Source organism: Phymastichus coffea, unplaced genomic scaffold (genome assembly GCF_024137745.1).
Source record: "Phymastichus coffea isolate CEN01 unplaced genomic scaffold, Cenicafe_Pcof_1.1 PCOF00209, whole genome shotgun sequence".
In the NCBI taxonomy this organism is placed as follows: domain Eukaryota; kingdom Metazoa; phylum Arthropoda; class Insecta; order Hymenoptera; family Eulophidae; genus Phymastichus; species Phymastichus coffea.
Window position 1 is genome coordinate 202,529 of NW_026707020.1, and position 19,993 is coordinate 222,521.

Below are 19,993 nucleotides of genomic sequence, written 5' to 3' on the forward strand. Positions count from 1 at the left end.
TTCAAATAAAATATACATCATTATTTTTCTTTCAAATATTTATTATATGAGTAAATGAACTCACATGATCTTCATAAATTGTTGAGTAACAATATGACATTTAGATAATCTAATGAATAACATTTTCATATTAATACAAACAAATGAATATTTGATATTAAAGCATATGACCAAGTAAATATTTATAAATTAATCAAAAATATTACATTAGAATATCAATCTGTTTAGCTAGCTATGACGCAATATATAAAATACATTTTATAGTTCTAGTTTGTAAGTCGACGCTTTTACACCGGAAATATATAGTATACACAACATACATCCTTTATAATAATCAGTTTTTATGTAAAAAAAGTCGTAGACGTGCGACTAAGCATACCTTACATCGCGTTTAAGAATGTTTGTAAAAAAAAATAGGTGCAATTATTAAATCAACTTAATTATCACAGTCGCGAACTCTCTTGTGATTTCCATCTCTATGAGGGCTGTGACGTCTCTTGTTACCTCTCCTCTTTCCATGGAAACCTGTAATTTATATTTATTGATTTAAAAGATGCAGTAACAGTCTAAATAAAAATATATTCTAGTGATTCAAAGTCAGTTATTGAGAATTTCAACTCAGTAAGATCCTGAAGATCTTTCAGTATTAGCATGGCAAGTCATCATTCTAAATATTGTATTACAATATAATTATTGAAATTACCACAATTTGTAATAAAACAAATCTAGAATTATAATTTACACATATAAATTAAAGTTTTTTTTGTAACTTACCTTTGCCTCGTCTAACATTTGTCATGTTTTCAACAACCTTGGACAGGTAGCTTTCTTCTTCTTCTCCTTCTATTAATTTACATTCTATTTCAGACTCTCCTATTGTTACCTGCAAAGTATATAAATTGGGTTATGGAAACAATAATATTCTTATGCATTCAAAGGACTAAAAGATATGTAATCAAGAAATTTTTAGATTACAAACCATATTTTCTTTTAATTTTTTTAAGAACTCCACAGCAGCATTCTCTTTTTGTAAACGTATGAAACCTTCAGAATCTCCAGCTTTGAAATCCACAAAAGAAACTTCTGCTTCTAATTCGGTGAACTTTTGTTTTACTGCCTCTCTATCAACCTTGTCTAGGTTTTTAAGTTGTAAAACACAGCCTTTTGGAAGTTCAATTTTATTCTGAGATTTGTTTTTTTTTGATGCTTTAGCCTATAAATATAAGAAATTCATACGTCAATTGTTATATTTCAAAAGTAAAAAATATTCCAGTAGTTGAGAAAGTATTTATTAGACATACATCATTATCTAATTGTTTGTTAAGTTTTTTCAAGCGTAATTCTTCTTTCTCTTTCTCTTTCATGGCAAGATAATCTTTTCTGAAATAGAACAAAATTATCAAACTTTTACCAGGTATTCTTTTATAAAAATTTGTGTAAAATAAAAACATATGATACAATCTGAAATGAATTTACAAAAACATTATATACTCACGACCACATTTTCATCAATTCCGTTTCTTTATATTTAATTGTTTCTTGATTCATAAATTCCTTAGCATTATCAAGTGTCTTAAATTGTAAAAAGATAGATCCTTTGAATAAGTGCTCTTTGCCTTTTTTAAATTTTCTCATCTGAAAAGAACATAAAAGAACATAGAATAATCGAAACGAGATAATTATTTTAAGAATTATGACCAAACAACATTAAAAAATCAATACTCACAATAATATTCTCAATAGTATCTATAGATTCAAAGTGAGTTTTTAAAGTTGCAATGGTTGAGTCAAGAGGAAAGCCTTTTAAATAAATGGTTCTAGCTTCTTGAGCCTTTCTGTACTCGTCGTTATACGCCGGTAATGGCTTATCAAGTGCTCGACGAATTTTTTTTCTGTCGTCTGAAATTTCAATCAACTCACTTTCCTCCAGAGCCTTGAGAATAACATCGATGTCTTTGCTCATTGACGCTAACAATTTGAAATTCAACATGATAGACATTGGCACCCATCCTTCATCTAGTTTTGTTTGTTCAATCAGGAATTTGTCACGCTGCATATTAACATCCCCAAAATAAAACTAAAAAACAAACAACAAACGTTGCGTTATGCGTTGCGACAAACAAACTTTTCAGTCGTGAAATACGTACTTCAACTTGCTTCTTTAGTTTTTCAAGTAGCTCGGGTGTTGGTTCTTTCGATTTATCCGCTTGTTTATCTGTGGCTTGTTCTGTCGGCTTGTCGGTAGCTTTAACCTCTGCTGTGCCATTTTCCTCTTTTGCAACCTCGTTGCTTTGGTTTGAGTTGTTTTCGGTTTCAGCCATTGTTTGAAAATTAATTTCACAGTGATTAATGCAACTTTAATAACAAAATTTGTTTAAACAAATACGTTAAAACGTAAAAAAGTAATTTAGCACGTGGAGTTTCTGCAATGCACGCCACGCTATAGAGCAAGAATGTGGAAGCATGGCCGGCTTGCCCATCTCCGCCACGGTCAAAGAATTCTAGCGCAGTAAACGAGGAACGTATGGAACGGAAATGAATATTTTTTTAAATTCATTTTGTAAATTTTCCGTTATTAAATTTTACCGTAAATTTTGAATTATTTATACAGTAATTCTTTTTTGGCAAAATACATTTTCTAAATACTTCATCTTAATTACTTATGTTATAATTTCAATAAATCATTAATTAATTAATTAATCCTTTTCTTGAAAAAGAGAATTTTGAAAAATGAGCCTGTAAACGTTTTGATTGGTCGGTTGAAAATAGGGATGTAGATATTTGATTAGCCTATATATGATTTGATATAATTTGGCGCAAAATTTTTGAAATAACATGTGTGTTTTTTAATTAAATTAGATTAGATTGTGATTTCGATATAAATATATTTAATTCATTATTTCCTTTGTATGACTAAGATAAAAATTATATAAAATTATTAATATCATAAAAAAATTAGATGTGTTACTTGTAAAATTCATCATCGATTTTGAACTGTGACCTTCACCTCGCAATAGCGAACGCGTGTCCTATTTGCCAATTTTCCACTGTATGTATTAGAAAACTAACAGTTTATTTCACTTTGATGCTACATAATTTTATTTACGTGTATTTTTTATTCAAGTGGAATGGTTTCTATCGTATATCAAAGCACAATCTAGAGGCTGAAAAATTAAGAAAAAGAAAAGTATTCATCTGAACTCTAATTACTCCTAAATAGATACGCTTTAAATGTTGAATATAAATTCTCGCAATGTATTTATGGGAAACTATTTACCATTTGATGGGAAAATTATGATTTTAGGTTATGATCTGAAACAACCCTTAGGCCCCGGTCCATGGAGACTGTATACTCTCCATGCCCCGGTCCCATAGTGTACTACATAACCTATGGGACCGGGGGATAAGGGATAAGGGAGTGTCCACATGTGATCCCTCTTCCTTCCCAACTCGGTCCGTCCCCGTCCAAGATTTTATATGCACTTACTCCCGGAATAAACGTATCATAATCTTCAATAATATAGTGTTATGATACGTTTGTTCCGGGAGTGTGTGTTTGTTTGGGGCATGCGAGAAATAATAGTAACTTTCTGATGTTGGCACTATCAAAATTTTTAGCGATTTGTACGCGTTTGTACGCCGTTGTACGCACGCGTATGCGCATATGTGGCGAGGGCCTTACAGTCAGAGGAATAAGAATAGGACATTACGATACAAGTGCGGGAAAGTAGATTCTTGTCTCGTGTGGCGTTTACACCCGAGCGATACGTTCCAAAACAATTTTAGAAAAACTACGCAGTGTTGATAAGGGCATAGGAAAAACCGATTATTAACTCTGCGAGTCTGCGAGTTAATTAAGTAATTTGATTAGGAGTTTGAATGTTGATTAACAGAGAATTAATATATAGGATTTCAATGAGTAGCCGTGGTGACATTGATTAAACGACATCTGTACAAACTGTCGGTAGACTCGTAGAGAAATGAAATGCATCTCATCCGGAACCGGAACAAACCTATTAATAACGTCAAAGTAAGATAGATGAACTAGAGGGGATACTATTTTCATGCCAAACATCTTTGGATCTGTTACTTGCTTCAAAACAGTTTTCATAAGCTGTAATGTTTTTATAAATGATTGTTTCTTTGGCACGTAATTTAGAATGGGAAATTTGACTACTTTTTTCGTATTCTTTACCGGAATACCGGGGTGTATAAGCATTAGTTACATGCCCAGTGCCCGCATTAAATTGACTAATGCCCTGCATTGGTGCTTGCGCGCTTGAATCGACACAGCAGCAAATGGGGTGCAACATTATACCTCTGAAACTGTTTTTATTGTTACACGAAATGCCTTTTGAATTTAATGTATTAATATGTTTCGCAAAAGTCTTATAAAAATATTCATACCTGGTTTTTTACCAAATCATAAGGCCGCAATGATGGCATTACTACTTTTGTTTAAAATAAGCTGGATAGACCATATTGAATAAGACGAACTTTCCTAGACAGAAGATCCATCGTTATTGATGATACACGTAGCGTACGTGATCTTAAGTTTTTCATCACAAATATCATAAAAATCTTGAATTTTTTCAAAGCATCTTTCTGATTACGTAATACGTTGTCGTAGTATTTATTGTATTTTTCTAATAAATATCTAAATTATTTTTCTTTGTATCCGAAATCACAAAAAAATAGAAATTATTTTCTCTCACAACATTATTTTAATAGTCATTGTTGATACGGTGACGCGTATCAGGTAGTATAGGAACGTTCATAAAACAGTTAATAGCATTTTACAAATAGATTCTATTCCTACGGTTGGTAAATCAAAGCGAGTAGCGTAACTTTCAATGGCACATGGCGTTTCTTTTTGACTTACTACTAACTTAGCATCGATAACCTTGTCTAAGTCACCGTTTAGTAATTTTTGCCTCAGCTCAGAAAATGTCTTTTGCTCTGACTGCCTTCAAAATTGCTGTACATCAGTATTATCGGAATCGTAATGTACATCTTCGTTCTCTAAATCATCGTTCTGTAAAAATTATTATTAATATATACTATTATTTAGATATAATTTGTTCGGCTCTTATCAAAATTTTAGTAAATATAGTTTATGTAATCGACTAATACAATGAACATAAAATTTAATTTATTACGCTTTTTTTCATCCATGAATTAGAAGACTAGAATTTGTAAAAATACTGATTCAGTAGATTATTGTTATTAAACATATTTTATCTATTGATATTTTTTTTTGCTTTTACTTGTAGCAGTTTTAGGAGATTGGTTGCAAGTGATCGATATACAAAATGTGGAAGAAATCGAGCTTGATAAGCCGTAAACAAGATTAGAGCATGATCCGCGTAAATATTACAAAGGTCGTCAAAATAGTGGGGACAATTACGAAGATCTTTAAGTTTTGAAAGTAGAAAGTGAGTTGAATGATTGTAAATATTACGAATACATATATTTTAAGTTCCTTATGTTATTTTTGTTTTACATATATCTTTCGTTAATTTCTTTCGCTCAAACCCGCGACGCCCTAACACTTGGCCTTCTGCCAGCTTAGCCGGGCAGTTCTACTGAGTCCACGCGACAATTTACACTTGTATTATTTAAATAAAACATTTTGTTGCTGTTCAATTGATGTGTCAACCTGCAATATTTCACCCACTCACAGACCTCAAAAGCATTCGCTCTTGTTTGAATCGGAATCTCGCTTTTGGTTGTTTATATTCCGTTTGAAAGTATTTTCAGGAGCATCATTTTTTTAATACTACGATTTACTTCGTTAGATAGTTTCAATAAAATCTTTGTACAAATTTTTAGTGCTTAAAAAAGAAATTGTTCCCAGCGCCACTGCTCGCGCCTGATCGTCGTCCGTCGGTCTCTCCGCGCTCGCTCTTTATATGTTCAGAGTGTGATTATTTGCAAAACCTCGTGACAGCATAATTTCGATCGAGCATCGCCCGCCTTCGGCGGAAAAATAACTAATTCTTGACGATTGTTTATCGTGAAATTCTATATAAATGTTCTTGAACGTAATGCTGATGATTTGTCGGAGGAAATTGATTGCTATGTTAATTTCATTTTAAGTAGTTGATCAGCGTCAAAGTCTATGTCGAATAAAATCCGTGAGGAAAAATTTTTCCAGGACTACCCTTACCAAAAAGTGGGCATGGATTTTTGTTATTCGAAACGGTGGTATTTAATGATAACTGGTTATTACTCAAGGTTTTAATAAATTTGCCAACTGAAAAATATAGCTGAAAAGGAAATCATTGAAAATTGTACAATAGTTTTCGCAAGATTCGGTATTCCAGAAATATTGTAACGGGCGATCGCGGAACACAGTTTTCTTCGGGCTTTGCAAAATTCGCAAAACAATTTGATTTCCCAACGTGTAACGAGTTAAGCCTAAATTTTCTCAGAGCAATGGTTCAGCAGAAGCTGCAGTGAAGTTCGCTCAGAATATTATTGACGCAAGCTTGTTGTCATATCGCTACAAACATGATTTTCAAGTAAAATATTAAATAAGGCAGTGTTCTTTTGACATAAAAATGAAACTATTAATAATTCATAAGTGAAGTTCATTTGCGTGATTTTGATTTCCCACGGCTTGCGTAGTTCTTTTGCAAATCAAAATAGATTTCCCACACAAACAGCGGAAGAATAGTTCTCACGATCTGCAATAATTGGCTCAATGGTCGAAGAAGAGGAAATTACTCGACGGATATCGGAAGGCTTATACTACGCGCTGCTGATTGTTGAAACAAGAGTGCTAAAAGGGAAATGTTTTAAATTATATTTTTCATGAAATCCGCTGTTGAAAAATAACAGTCGAAACTTTAAGCTTTCAAGATAGAAAATATCAATGTCGAACTGACGCTAGATGTACAGATTGTTTGTCGACAAATTCAAATTTTTTAATAAATTAATACAATAAATTTAGAGGAATAAAGGTTTTTTAGCAGTTAATATATAAACAACTTTTATCGTAAACTATAGAAAGAAAGTAAAAGATATTGTATTCGTCGTTTCTAAGCAATATTTTTAAGAGTTTAATAATCAATTTACAAGCTTCGGTCCAACAGTTGAATTAAAGAATAAACATATTAGGAGACACGCTGTCCTCTCAGCCAATAATTATCAGTTATGTAAGAACGGATCGAGCCTGCAATGGCATTAAAATCAAATTCATCGCGCATCAAATTGAAAAGAAAAAAAATTGTTCGCTAAAATGCGCTGGGAAACGAACGTCGGTATACGTAAAGAAACCGCTCCTACGCGACAACACGAACACACAACGGCTAGGCACGTAAGACAATAGCGTGTTGTATATATCGTCTGTATCTGCGCAGCAGGTATGACGGAAGCTTCAACACACAAACACAGTCAAAGTAGCAGACGACAATATTATGCGCGTTGCGACGGCGGCTAACTCCTTGAATCGATCAAATATTGTTGTTACAATTCGGCTCTGCGATGAGATCCAGGGAGAAGTCTCCGTTTCGCGTGCACCGAGAAGACAGTGCTCGGGGGATGGGCTGTGTAGCAAAAATGTAAAGCATTACGCTCTCACTCTTCGAAGTCACGTTCATCCAACTGCACGTCTTATTGTTCATCGACGGGTGCATCTATGTGTATCCATATATCTATATATATGGCTCGCCATTTGAAATCAATGGAAAACAATACACCTCGGTTCCGTGACAAATGCTTGGATTAGGTTTTCATGCATCGTTCAAGAACCTCGATGCTCTTGCAATTCTTAGATTATGTAATGCCAATAAGCAGTTCCAACTCGCATTCAACGGTTTGTATACAGCGCGACTGTTTGACTAATTCGATTTAGCATTGAATTTTTATTTCCTTCTTTTTTTTATTGCTCGATTCCACAGATAAGCAGGTCGTCATTGAATATCAGAAGGAAGTCAGCGAGAGTTCAAGAAAAAGACAACAAAGAAAGTCAATTTCTAACGATTGCACCCGCCCTACCTGTTCTAACCAAAGCTCCAGTCATTCAGAAATTAACGAAACGTTCTTACAGTACTTACAGGTATGAAAATTATTTCTGACGTACGTTTGCTTGAAAAATTAGCTTTGTAAGTGAAATGCATTTGTAAACTTTAACAGCTCGTCAAGCTCAAGCTACCAAACCAAAAATGATCAAGTCGGAGGCTGCAATGTCGTCAATCTGCAGCAATCAGAAGAAGGTGAATTTGTGGTGGCTAGTCGAGATCCTCAGGAGCGCGAGAAAAATCCCGACAGAATATGTTTGGATAGAAGAGGACTGACGACGTTTCCCTACATAGTCGACGAGCCGAGACTCCGCTTGATGTCCCTCCAACACAATTTGATTTCAAAAATAGAGAAGAATCAACTGATGCACCATAGCAAATTAGTATTTTTGGATCTTTACGATAATCAGATCGACAAGTTCTGTGACTTTGAATCTTTGGAGAATCTCCGGGTGTTGTTGATGGGTAAATTATGCAATTTTCAAATTAGGTTGCTCGATAATCATCGATTGGTCTTTGATTCTTTCAGGTAAAAATAAAATTAAAAAAATCGAAGGCTTGAAGGGACTGACAAAACTAGAAGTACTGGATCTACATGGCAATCAAATAGTACAAGTATCGGGCCTCGAGAACTCGAGTTTGCTGAAAGTTCTGAATTTAGCTGGAAACAATATAAAGAATATCGGTTTCAATGACTTTCATGGTCTGTCTAGTCTGCGCGAACTGAATTTGAGACGTAACAAAATCAAGAAGCTGCTGGGCTTCGAAGGCACTCCGCTTTTGCAAAAATTGTACCTCAGCAACAACGACATTCAAAAGATAGAAGACATGAGTAGTTTGGCCAAAGCACTGCAAATCAAGGTCATAACCATCGACGGCAATCCAGTGACTCTTACGGCCGAATGCGTCTCGTTTCTTGTATCCTACCTGCCAAATCTCCAGAGTATCTCCTCGATGCAAGTCACGGAGCAAATACGCCGAACTGCTATGGCTTGGAGGACTCTGAAGGAACAATCCAACTCAGCTTTTCTGGATCTTAGCACTCAAGTCTGCGTGAACGTTAGGCGCGAAGAGGTCATATCCAACGCTAAGACCAATTGGGAACTTCTTAGGTCACAGACCAGGTGTTTCAACAGCAATGCCAGCAAAGCCAATAGCATCAAGAACGACCAATTGAGGGGATTCACTCTGCAGAACACCAATGTCGTCGACGTGTCGAGGCTGAGGAGCTTAAATCGTTCCAAGTCCAAAGACTTTGGTAGCCTGAGTTCCATCAACGAACATACTATAGCGGCCAAAAAGAGCTGCACCAAGAGAAGCAGTTCGATCGACAATCTGCTGAAAATTCCCAACTCGAATTGCATCGAGAATCTCGAGTTCAAACTGCCGCCAATTCTAGTTCCTATTATTGACAATTTGACGAATAATCAGGCAACCATCACGAAAGCCGCAGTCGCGAGCAAGAGCAATTCCCAAACGACCCAAGATTACTCCGATTCGTCCGGCAGCGATGCCGAGTCATCCGAAAGTCACCGCAGCCTGAAGAGCAGTTTGCGCGAGCACCTCATCAAGCTTGTCCGTCGCACGAACTCGGCCGACTGCGAGGCGAACGATCTCGCCGTCGCGATGAAGAACGACGATCAGGCGAACAATTTGTCGGCGATCAGCGTGAAAACGCAAAACGAAGAGAAACAGAACGGCCAAGCCAAATCGATCATTCGTTCGCGATTAGACTCGAGCTCCAAAGGGAGTAGCTTGGACAACGGCGCCAAATCGACTTTCGGCGCTGACTCGAGCAGCTCTTCGTTGTCCGGCTCGGACAGGCATAGAGTTAACAGCGCGCAGGTGAAGAAGATTGTTCACTACAAGAGCAACAGAGCCGCGACCGCGCGAGCAAAATACAAAGCTACCACTGTACCAACTCCGCCGCCGCAGATACCTCTGTCGAAAGATAGGGAACAAGGTAACGAAGGTGTCAACGAGCTTTTCTTCCAAAGTGATTGCAATTCGATGCTTTCCTTTTGCCAGGTGGTGACTATTTGGTGGAAATCGTCGGACGTTGTCTGCACATCTACGGCCAAGGAGCTTTGCGCTGCATCGATCGACAGTGGGACCCATCGAAAGCCAGCGAGATCAATCTTGTCAAGTTCAATTACGTGCACTTCAACGGCATAGCCGGTGTCTTGGGCAAGCTCAAGCACAGATTTCCGAATGCCGAGCACTTTGTCTTCAAGGAGACCAACATTAATCATCTAGGACAAATCAATGCACTGGCCGACACAGGCACCATCAATAGCATACAAATCGAAGCCGAGGGCAATCCAATTATCTCAAAAAATTGGAAAGATTACGCAATATTCAGATTGGCTCATTGGGGCTTACAATTAATCAATGGCTCACCGGTATGTTGATTCTTTTCTTCTGTCTTGCGGATAAGTGGTTCACGGTGTGGTTCTTCATATAGGTGACGGAAGAAAGCGTGAACGTGGCTAACGAGGAATATTCGGGATTGGCTGACATAGTGATATGGTCGATACCGGATGCACTTTTGCAACCAATACTTCATCGTTACCGTCTCGAACGAATTCAAAAACAACATGGGGAACAATTAACTGCCAAACAGTTTTTATTTAACAGTGATCCAGCTATCAAGACCGTCATCGCTAAAGAGGCTTTGCTCTGGCGAAAAGGCAACATAACTCAGGTAATCATCTTTTCCATTTTTAACTGTCGAGAGGCCCAGGATGTAAATCTTTTTTTAGGATGATTTGATATTGAGGCACAAAGGAAAAATTCATCTTTCACAATCGATCGACCAGACTATCAGTGCGATTCAGAAGTTGCAAACACTGAATGAGGAATGGCCTAGTATTTTACAAGAAATAGTTTACAGTACATTAGTCGATTACTCCGACATGGGAGAATACATGAAACGCCGAATCAATGAACTTGAAAATATGTAGAGTAGCTATTATTACTTTTGCTATGCAATTTAGCAAAATACAATTGTATAAGTACTTTTTAAGATTTCTAGTCCACTTTCTTGTTACTGTTATAATCCTCTGTTCAAAGTTGAATTTTATTTCAAGTTGGTTAAATGAAAAAAAAAGTGTATATGCAAGATTGAGACAAGTAGACTGACTTTCTTAACCATACAACGTATAAAATAAAGATGTAAAATAACAGACGTCACATGAGGTCAAATCAAACCTAATAGATACTTTAAGTTGCTGTATATTTCCAAATATATTACAACTTACTGTTACTAAATATACTATTTATAATCATATCACATCTGTACATATCTTTTTAAACATAAAAAGAACTTGGCATTTCGTTTTATTTTGCTACTTATAAATCCATTTATATACAGTAAAAGTCTTAATTAAAACAAACTGTTATATGTGTACATCTGCGGATAGAAAACTCATTTATAATTTCGAAACCTGGAAAATAAAAATGTTGTTGATAATTAGAGTAAAAGTAGTTGATAAATTCCTAGATGCATTATCTTTTTCTTTAAATGCTTACGCATTATCGAATCTGCGATACAGTTGGGAATTGTTCAACCAGCTTGTATTTTTTTTCTATATTCAGTGGAGTGTAACGCTTTGTCATGGTATCATTGCTTTTAACAAGATTACTTATGTCTACAATACTTGTAGTAAGTTCAACTGGTCTTAAAGAACCAAAGAAATCAGTGACTGGAACAGTCTTGAGATCTCTTTTGAATAAGTCTTCTCTAACACCTACTGTCGAGAGGCAATAATGCTTTGGACAGACTTTTAACTAAAAATTTCACAAAATAAAAATATTTAGCTCAATGTACTAGAAATTACAACTAGAATAATATTAATGTACTTACAAATTCACTCAAAGTTCTAGTACTTGATGGTTCTACAGTTTCAAGGAATTCCAAAGCATAATAAGTGTATCGATCAATAATATAAACACCAATAGCTGGATCAACATGATGCTGAAAATTGAAAAAAAAAGTCTCTATTTCGTTTTTATTAATGAATATAAGGAAATTATTTAAATATTTACAGAAAGTGAATCTTCTCCAACAAGACTAGATGCCACAGCTAAAATATTTGGAGAGTAGAATTTCTCATACATAGAGCTAGCCTGACATGTATCAACAATAAACAAAATTTCGTGATATCTTCTCTTTTGCCACATTTGTTCTAAAGCATCACTCAACTCCTGACTAGTGATTTCCTCAGAATCTTGGAATTTGAGAAAACCATTACCACCATGTCCAGTTAAATAGATAAGTATGTTAGAACCTTCATCAGTTAATAATTTCTTTGATCTGGGTGTTTCTGGCTCCAATCTACCAGTCAATAATCTAACAAAATTTTCAACAGTCACTTCATATCCTCGATAGTCCACTTCCACATCATCACCATATACATTGATATGTTGTTTAATATTGTTAAAGACTGTTGCTGGTCTTGGATTTCTTGGATTACAAGCCATGTCGTCAGCGATCATTAGGATAATTTGTGAGTCTGGTATACCAAGTCGCTTAACACTTCGATAAATTGATAAAACATTGGCAACATGGCGATAATTGAACCAAAATCGCGAGGTGTCAACTAATACTGCCCAATTATTGGAATGACCTGTTTTTTCAAAGTCTTGTGGTATCTATAAATTTACAAAAATTATAGGAATGTACATTTGAATAGAAGAACGAATAAAGTGAATGAAATATACTAAAACAACCAATACTTACTACTGTGCAAAAGACGCTTATCACAAACAGCATGAACAACCAAACTATACAGTGTAACTTCATCTTTAGTTATGCTTCTTAAGCTTTAAGATAATATCACTATTTACGTTGATAATATTTCTATCTCGAATACGGTGAACATTAAATCACTAACTTTGTCTATATTTAATCAAAGCACTCGTAGGAGTAGCATTTTTGTTGACAAAAAAATTCAAATCGCAGGCATTATTTACATTGCGTCACAGTATTACTCACAATCATATGTGCAGCGCAGCGGTGGGTGGTAGACGGGGTGAGCCGTACGGTGACGAACGTGCGACTTGCCTAGTTGAAATATAATAGGTTAGGCGTATATCTGGTAATCTGATTGGCTGTCTGAATAAAGCTCTTTCTAAACTGCTCGGATATTAATTCGTGACCCGCCAAGTTTAAAATACAAAATTTTTTTAAGGATCGAGCATCGATCGCATGAAATGAATTTTTTCTGGTAAGTTGCGGGGGCATAACTTGACGAAAAAAGACATTGATCTAACCTCTTTTGGTGTCACCGATGTTCAATCGTTGAAAATAATTCGGTTTTTTAACATCGCGGATGGCGAATTAATATCCGGGCTGAGATTATACATAAATTTTGCCCTTGATAGTGTAACGCGCAAATTCAAGGTACTTGCTCGATATTGCGTGAAATGCCATCGTTTAAAAGTGCAAAATAAAATTATTCAAAGACGATAAAGAAAGAGTTATTTTTAGTTTTGCGAGAGGATGATGTGGAACAAAGAAAAAAATTTCAAACTCAAAATGAAAGGAAACAGTGGAATAAAATGCAGTCAATAATACATAATGCTTGATATACGTCACAATTACAAAAACTCGAAATTTAATGCGCTTTCAAATGTTTTATTTTGTTAAATTTGTTCAGATTTATATCAAAGAGTTTTCATTATTACAGAATCTAACGGCTAGAAACTATTAATCTTTTGACGATATGTTTTCTTTTATATTCAATAATATATTGTTTGTTTTTTTTATTGCGGAAGCATCAAGATTTCCCGTGAAGGAAGAATTACTTTAAATATTATAGCTTTGATTACAAATTGCGTTTTTTTTTCTTTTTAAATACAATAATACTGGAGGATAATAAAGCGGAGACATTATAATTAGTAGTAATATAAATATAATTGTAATAGCGATAGTAATAAATCGTCATAGTTGTAATAATAAAAATATTAATAATACTGTTAGGTCAGCACTTGTTTTTCCATTATAATTGACACGTTTGTTCTTCCATTTGAAAAATCAAACATAGACTAAGTTTTTCTTCTTTATCTATACAATCGTTTTTAAAACAATGATTCTCATTTAATTTTCTTTTTACGGATTAATAATGCAAAAACGATCAAATCATTCGTACATAGTCAAATAAAAAAATAGATTATATATTACACACTTCTTTTTTTATTTAAAAAGATCGATTGTCTTGTCGTTCGCATTACTTCTGCAAGTGGAAAAAAAACAAAGAATCAAAAACTCCATGCCAAATTCAACAGATTTTTCAGTTTTTCAGTGAAACGTCTAAAAAAAGCAGTTTTTTTTCCTCTTCAAATATTGCACATGAACGTTTGGTAAATTTTAATTCTAATAATCGTCAGTGTAATCATAATAATAGTCGTATCATAACAATTACAGACTGCCTTATCAATAAATAACTATACTCGACTCGTCATCGAGGATTCAGGTAAACGGAGGTGTCGTTTGTTTTACTTTGTTATCGTTAATAATCCATTTAATAGCAGACTGACTACTCGTCTTATCGTGGCGTGCGCTTGTGGGTATATGTATAATTGCTCGCTTGCTAGTTGTCAAAAACAGAAGAACTTACGGTTGTCTTAGGAACGTTAATAAATCGTCTCAGCAGATATACGTGCGTGTACATGGCTCTCCGCCTCAGCTCAGTCTATGTTTTCCAGCATCCATCACACATTCTCTCTCTCTCTCTCTCTCTCTCTTGCTCTCGCTCTCGCTCTCTTTCTTTCTCGACCAAATTATTTATCGGATTCATTTACAGTCTCTGTCTTAAACGCTAGAACGAAGAAATCGTCGCGCGCGGATTTTCGAATACGAGTGAATGCGAGCACCGGTGGTGTACGTTTAGCATGATACACTAAAATAAATTAAGTACAGAGATTATACTACATTACGATTGTTTTCTTCTTGAGACGTCTACGTTTTTCTACACATATACGTTGTTTTTTTGTTTTTTTTTTGTTGTTTTTTCTTGTTTTTTTTTAAGCCCGCGGCGTGCTCGTCGCGTCACACCTCAGCCGTGCTCCGAATCTCTCGAACTTGGAAAGGTCGTCGGGAACGACAAGCGGGAAAAATGCGATTTCCGACTCGCGGCCGAGCTGTGACGCGAGGGTAGGGAGGGGTTCGAATAAATAGTGCGTCGTCGCGCGAGTGGCAGAAATCGCGGCGATCGGATGTCGCGAATCGATCGCGATTACAACACCGATGGAGACTACTGCTTCTTCTTCGTCTTTTTGGCCAGAGATGCTGGCTTGCGTTGTTGCTGTTGCTGCTGCTGCTGCTGCTGCTGCTGACTCTTCTCGACGATCGCTCTCAAGTCCTTCTTTAACTTGAGCTTGCTGGTACTGCCGCTCTCCTTGGTGTCGATGATCGTTAGGCTGACGTTGCCACTCGGCTTCCACTCGGCTGCAATTAGAATTTGCCGTGGCTGTTTCTGCTTTCTTGGGCAGTCTCGGCCTGCATTTTCGCTCGCAAATGGAAATCGGTCGCGGGGCCGTTAACCGACTTTCGGCTATTCTGAGAGCTCGCGATTAGGGGGCTTGGCGCCGAGCGTACGACCAACCGTGGCCAGCTGTGCCGCGGCCGCGGATGCTGCACCGAACCAGCGGCATCGACGGCAATTGTTCGGCGGGCGCGATCGATCGGCCAAGGAGCACAAAGCGAGCGATTTCGCAGCTGACGCTCCACTTTCTACGGCTCGCGCGGCGGCGCGCGCTATCGGTGCACTTTATCGCGGCCGCGCTCTCCGGCGCGCGGATTAATCGGATCGCCCTCGCGCGCGAAAAAGAAATTGTCGCGAAAGTCAGGCGAAGCGGCGCTGCTTTCTACACGCGACGAAGCCGCCTCGCCGGGACACGGCGACGATCGGCGATCCGGCGCGACTTTCGCCGGGAAGAAGGTCAGCAGCACTCACCACTCGGCGGCGGGTCGTCGGCGTGGCAGGGGCCGGCGTGCCGGGTCTCGATGACCATGCCGGTGAGGCACGAGTCCTTCATGATGTGGCACCAGCTCGGGTAGGTGACGTTGTTGCTGGCGCAGAGCGCCGGCGGCCTGGAGTCCTGGTGGTCGCGGTTTTTGTGCCGGTTACGCTGCTGCACGAGCTCCCTGTTGCGCGGGCAGCGGTACAGGCAGCTCACGCATCTGGGCCTGGCCGTGCGTGGCTCGGTCAGGCATAGCTGGCCCGCCCGGCACTCGATGCTCCGGCAGTCGGCTTGCTCTGCGGACAGATCAACCATCGCGTACATGTAGCGCGGGTCGTTGCATCCTGCGCGCCTCGCCGTCCCGGATGCGTGGCCGCGGGACGCGCGAGCCCGTCGATGACGCCCGGGCGCCAGACCCAATTAGCCTGCACCGCTGTGAGGCGCCGCGCGGACCACTACGCGGACGCCACGGCGCTTGTTTTCAGCGCGATTGTTGTGGTGTATGCGCTTCCGAGCGGACGCGCGAATGTGGATCGTGACGCCAGAGAAAGAGAGAGAGAGAGAGAGAGCGCGCGAGGGGGGGGGGGGCTAAAAATACCTTGTGTACCGTAATGATAACCACATTTGCACGGATTATATCACGAGATTTACGTCGCCGACGCGTGTCAGTGGAATAGCATCGCTCTATTCTAATAATAGACGATTACGAACCGTTGATTCACTTGCATACGCGGCGGTCAGTTTAGCGGACGATAACTCACATTGTTTTGCCAACTCTCGTTTGTGCTTTCCTTATTTATCCTGGCGCGTTTATCGCGCGCAGTTTTTCCGCTGCAGTGCAGGCACCACTCGACGGGCCATATACACTCTCGAAGCGCGTCGGGGCGTTATCGATCGCAATGGCGCGCGATCGATCGACCGGAAGAAAAACAATTGCGAACGAGGCGCGCGCCACGCAAACCGATCTCGTCGCCATTGTGCTGCCCGCCGCTCGAATCGATCCTCTCTCTCTCTCTCTCTCTCTCTCGCTCTCTCGTTTGCTCGCTCGCCAGGGCATAATGCGCGCGGCGGCGCTATCATTAACCAACGTCTGCCAAAGCGAATCTCTCGGCGGCAGCCTCGATTACAAGATTACTATTACGTTACACAATAGGCCCTCTCTCGAGACGTCGTCCGCGCGGATGATTAATCGGCCGTCTAGGCAGCCGCCGCCGTCACCGCCGTTGCCGCGAGATCGATATACATGCGCCGCGCGCACTTTAACCTCCGATTTTTTCGCGCGGCGCCGCGACACGATGCGCGAGAGCTCATAAGATAAATGACGCGCAAGCTTTTTGCCGGGGAAAAGCCCAGCGCCTGACAGCGCCACGCGCGTTAGTCGCCGTTCGCGCTTTCGAAAGATTAATAAATAGCCCACGGGCGACGCGACGTCGTGACGCGATTTAGCGGCGCACGTCCGACCTTTGCAGAGGAATTTCGTTTATTATTTCATTATTTTCTTCTTTTTGCCGCTTCCCCGACGCGCAGCTTTTTGCTGCACACGCCGAACGCCCGTTAATGGCGATTTATTTTCATCGCGACTGCACGAGCGGTCGGAGCGCGTCAACGCGCGTCCGTTATCGCGATCGACGACAAAGAGATGGCTTTTTCGAGATATCGATTATCCGAGCGCGCGTAAGCCCAGAGGTGAAAAGAAGCTCGGTCGCGCCCGGCACGGCGAGAGCGAGAGGCGCGACCCGTCGAACGAACTGATTGTTCCCGGCACAGCGAGACGCGACGACGATTGGCCAAGGCGAGCCGAACCGACGAGCGTCCGCGCGCGCGGGGATCCTCGCGCGACGCGGCTGCGGCCCTGGCCAATAAAGGAGGCCAGCGCACAGATTGATCGCGGAATCTGGCCTGCGCTGACAAATGGCCGACTCGCGGCGAGCGGGTCATTAGACGGGTCGGTCGCTCGGCGGGCAGGGCTATTTTTGGCACGAGGCGCCGGTGCCGGCAGCGCGAGCCGGTCGACGACCCCGAAAGGGCAAGGACGCGAGAAGGACGCGGGACACTCACCGCGGCAGGGGCCCCTGTAGGCGATGGCGATGGCGCGGCCGGCCCGGCAGGCGGCCGCTCGCAGGTGGCAGGCGCTCTTGTAGGTTTGGCCGTCGACGCCACAGACGGGCTTCAGCTGGGCCGCTTGCTTAGCGCTTAGCGCGCACCTGCGCGAGCACTTGACGCAGTGGGCCGACAGGTTCTGGTCCAGCAGGCAGCTACGCCCGTGCCGGCACCTCACTCCCAGGCACGAACCTGCGAGCGCGCGACAAGCAAGCCAAACCTTAAATACGCGAGCATCCTGCGCTGTTTGTGTGTGTGTGTGTGTGTGTGTGTGTGTGTGCGCGCGCGCGCGCGCGCGAGTGCATGCATGGAAGGACGCGGCCAGAGAGAGAGAGAGAGAGAGAGAGAGAGAACGCCGGTGAGTGGTCGCCGTGGAATTTCTGCGTACTGCACAGCACTCACACACACGCGAGCGCGAGCGGCTCTCTGTATATATCGAGAGTGAATGTTACCATTCTTTCGCCCGCGCAAAGCGTGCCGCCGCCGTCGCGGCTATTCTCGCGCGCGCCAAGCTTACACCGCGAATCGGCCGAAGAGGCCTACTCGTCGGGGCCTTGCTCGGCCGCGCTCGCTCCGGCGCAGGAACGCCTAGACGCTTCACCGCGGGCGGCGGCGGCGGTGGCCTCGCGCGCGCGCAAAAAAAAACGCAGAAAAAGAAATCGGCAGGCGAGCGCGAGGCGCGGAAAAAGCTCTCGCGCGGGATACTCACTGCGACACTGTCCGCCGTAGGCGACAGCGAGCTCGCGCTGCTGTCCGCTGCGGCAGGAGCGGCGGTGCAGTTTGCACGCGTCGCTGTAGGTCCTGGCGTCGGTGCCGCAGACCGGGCCGTCGTATTCCTGCCTCTGCTTGAGACATTGAGGCGATGGTCTACACACGCACTTGGGCATACCTCGTCTAAGAACACACTGCTTACCGGGGCTGCAGCTGACGCCCGCGCAGGACACGCGGCACGAGTCGCAGGCCACGCCGCCGCCCAGCACCTGCCAGAAGAACAGTGCCCCGTTGTCGTAGTCCTCGTCGCTGTAGGCGGTGCTGGCGAGCGGCGCGTTCGCGCCGCTGCAGCACTGCTCGCGGCTCACGCCCTGCGATAGGATCTCCTTGCAGCGGCCCAGACTGTTCACGCTCGACCAGCACACGCCACCTGAGGGCCGCGGCAACGACGGTCAGTCGCTCGCCAGATCGGCAGTGTTATCGCCTGTGTATGTGTGTGTGCGTGCGTGCGTCTGTGCGCACGAGTCTGCATAAGTGTGTGTGTGTGTGTGTGCGTGTGTGTGTGCGTGTGCGTGTGTGTGTGTGTGTGTGTGTATACGTGCGTGATAGGAGCTACGGTACCTGCGGCCGGACTCGCACTGCAAAGCAGAAGGGCGCCGATTGTAGCTAGGCCCAAGCGCCAACTGAGGCTCGTCATCGCCCGCCCCCGGCGACACGCGCCTGCCTTGTCGATTCTCTGTACTTGGCTCTCGCTATCTCGCTGCGACTCCTTCCTTGCTTTCTCTCTCTCTCTCACTCTCTCTCTCGCTCTCTCTCTCTCTCTTTCTTTCTTTCTATCTCTTCCTCGCGCTCTCTTGTTTTGGCATCACGATCTTTTCGACTGTCGTCGGAGCCGATCACTTGCGGGAGCGCTGGACAGCGTGCCTGCACCGAACGCCGAGAGCGCCGAATCAACACTGCAACTGAACGTCGAGAGCGCGGAGGAGCTCTCTCTCTCTCTCTCTCTCTCTCGCGATGCTGCCTTGCTTGCTTGCTGCTGGTGGCTGGCCACGGTCGCTCGCTCTCTCGCGCTCACTCGCGGTGTACGTTTTGCCCCACCACGCACCCAGCGCGGAAAGAGAGGATGACGAGAGAGACGAGGAGAGCGCACGTGCTGCACGTCGTCGACGACCGCGATGATAATGATGATGAGC

At 41.7% G+C, this 19,993-nt stretch overlaps 4 protein-coding genes across 5 annotated transcripts; 1 reads left to right on the plus strand and 3 right to left on the minus strand.

The window, feature by feature from the left end:
- Positions 1–42: 42 nt before the first annotated feature.
- On the minus strand, positions 43–2,460 carry LOC131674041 (la protein homolog). The gene is made up of 7 exons (XM_058952485.1): positions 2,148–2,460; positions 1,727–2,077; positions 1,496–1,635; positions 1,302–1,380; positions 980–1,213; positions 775–883; positions 43–525 (listed from the first exon to the last, which is right to left on the minus strand). Exons 1-7 carry the CDS (start codon positions 2,319–2,321, stop codon positions 437–439), a joined length of 1,176 nt encoding a protein of 391 aa, XP_058808468.1. The 5' UTR covers positions 2,322–2,460; the 3' UTR covers positions 43–436.
- A 4,993-nt stretch (positions 2,461–7,453) lies between these two features.
- LOC131674021 (leucine-rich repeat-containing protein 49) lies at positions 7,454–10,987 on the plus strand. Its single transcript, XM_058952453.1, has 7 exons — positions 7,454–7,819; positions 7,905–8,062; positions 8,140–8,489; positions 8,554–9,987; positions 10,053–10,426; positions 10,489–10,728; positions 10,787–10,987. Exons 1-7 carry the CDS (start codon positions 7,739–7,741, stop codon positions 10,985–10,987), a joined length of 2,838 nt encoding a protein of 945 aa, XP_058808436.1. The 5' UTR covers positions 7,454–7,738.
- Positions 10,988–11,058: 71 nt separating this feature from the next.
- On the minus strand, positions 11,059–13,056 carry LOC131674022 (putative GPI-anchor transamidase). The gene is made up of 5 exons (XM_058952454.1): positions 12,766–13,056; positions 12,072–12,677; positions 11,890–12,000; positions 11,556–11,813; positions 11,059–11,470 (listed from the first exon to the last, which is right to left on the minus strand). The coding sequence occupies exons 1-4, from the start codon at positions 12,826–12,828 to the stop codon at positions 11,559–11,561; spliced, it is 1,035 nt and encodes a 344-aa protein (XP_058808437.1). The 5' UTR covers positions 12,829–13,056; the 3' UTR covers positions 11,059–11,470; positions 11,556–11,558.
- An 866-nt stretch (positions 13,057–13,922) lies between these two features.
- On the minus strand, positions 13,923–19,742 carry LOC131674028 (follistatin-A-like). 2 transcript variants are annotated; one of them, XM_058952462.1, is made up of 5 exons: positions 19,422–19,742; positions 19,003–19,230; positions 18,048–18,281; positions 15,983–16,285; positions 13,923–15,474 (listed from the first exon to the last, which is right to left on the minus strand). In XM_058952462.1, the coding sequence occupies exons 1-5, from the start codon at positions 19,495–19,497 to the stop codon at positions 15,281–15,283; spliced, it is 1,035 nt and encodes a 344-aa protein (XP_058808445.1). In that variant the 5' UTR covers positions 19,498–19,742; the 3' UTR covers positions 13,923–15,280. The 2 variants fall into 2 exon arrangements, with proteins under 2 accessions (XP_058808445.1, XP_058808444.1); XM_058952461.1 differs by having other exon boundaries at positions 18,799–19,230.
- Positions 19,743–19,993: the final 251 nt, after the last annotated feature.

What these genes read in the sequence shown, in the direction of transcription:
- LOC131674041 (XM_058952485.1), bottom strand. Translation starts at nt 2,321, where the DNA reads ATGGCTGAAACCGAAAACAACTCAAACCAAAGCAACGAGGTTGCAAAA. An exon ending in GAATTGATGAAAATGTGGTC is followed by an intron (nt 1,381 to 1,495) that starts GTGAGTATATAA and finishes GTTCTATTTCAG; the next exon opens with AAAAGATTATCTTGCCATGA. An exon ending in AAAAATTAAAAGAAAATATG is followed by an intron (nt 884 to 979) that starts GTTTGTAATCTA and finishes TATACTTTGCAG; the next exon opens with GTAACAATAGGAGAGTCTGA.
- LOC131674021 (XM_058952453.1), top strand. Translation starts at nt 7,739, where the DNA reads ATGCATCGTTCAAGAACCTCGATGCTCTTGCAATTCTTAGATTATGTA. An exon ending in CGTTCTTACAGTACTTACAG is followed by an intron (nt 8,063 to 8,139) that starts GTATGAAAATTA and finishes AAACTTTAACAG; the next exon opens with CTCGTCAAGCTCAAGCTACC. An exon ending in GAAAAGGCAACATAACTCAG is followed by an intron (nt 10,729 to 10,786) that starts GTAATCATCTTT and finishes ATCTTTTTTTAG; the next exon opens with GATGATTTGATATTGAGGCA.
- LOC131674022 (XM_058952454.1), bottom strand. Translation starts at nt 12,828, where the DNA reads ATGAAGTTACACTGTATAGTTTGGTTGTTCATGCTGTTTGTGATAAGC. An exon ending in TTGGAGAAGATTCACTTTCT is followed by an intron (nt 12,001 to 12,071) that starts GTAAATATTTAA and finishes TTCAATTTTCAG; the next exon opens with CATCATGTTGATCCAGCTAT. An exon ending in CTAGAACTTTGAGTGAATTT is followed by an intron (nt 11,814 to 11,889) that starts GTAAGTACATTA and finishes TGAAATTTTTAG; the next exon opens with TTAAAAGTCTGTCCAAAGCA.
- LOC131674028 (XM_058952461.1), bottom strand. Translation starts at nt 19,497, where the DNA reads ATGACGAGCCTCAGTTGGCGCTTGGGCCTAGCTACAATCGGCGCCCTT. An exon ending in CTACGGCGGACAGTGTCGCA is followed by an intron (nt 18,282 to 18,798) that starts GTGAGTATCCCG and finishes GCGCGCTCGCAG; the next exon opens with GTTCGTGCCTGGGAGTGAGG. An exon ending in CTACAGGGGCCCCTGCCGCG is followed by an intron (nt 16,286 to 18,047) that starts GTGAGTGTCCCG and finishes ATCTGTCCGCAG; the next exon opens with AGCAAGCCGACTGCCGGAGC.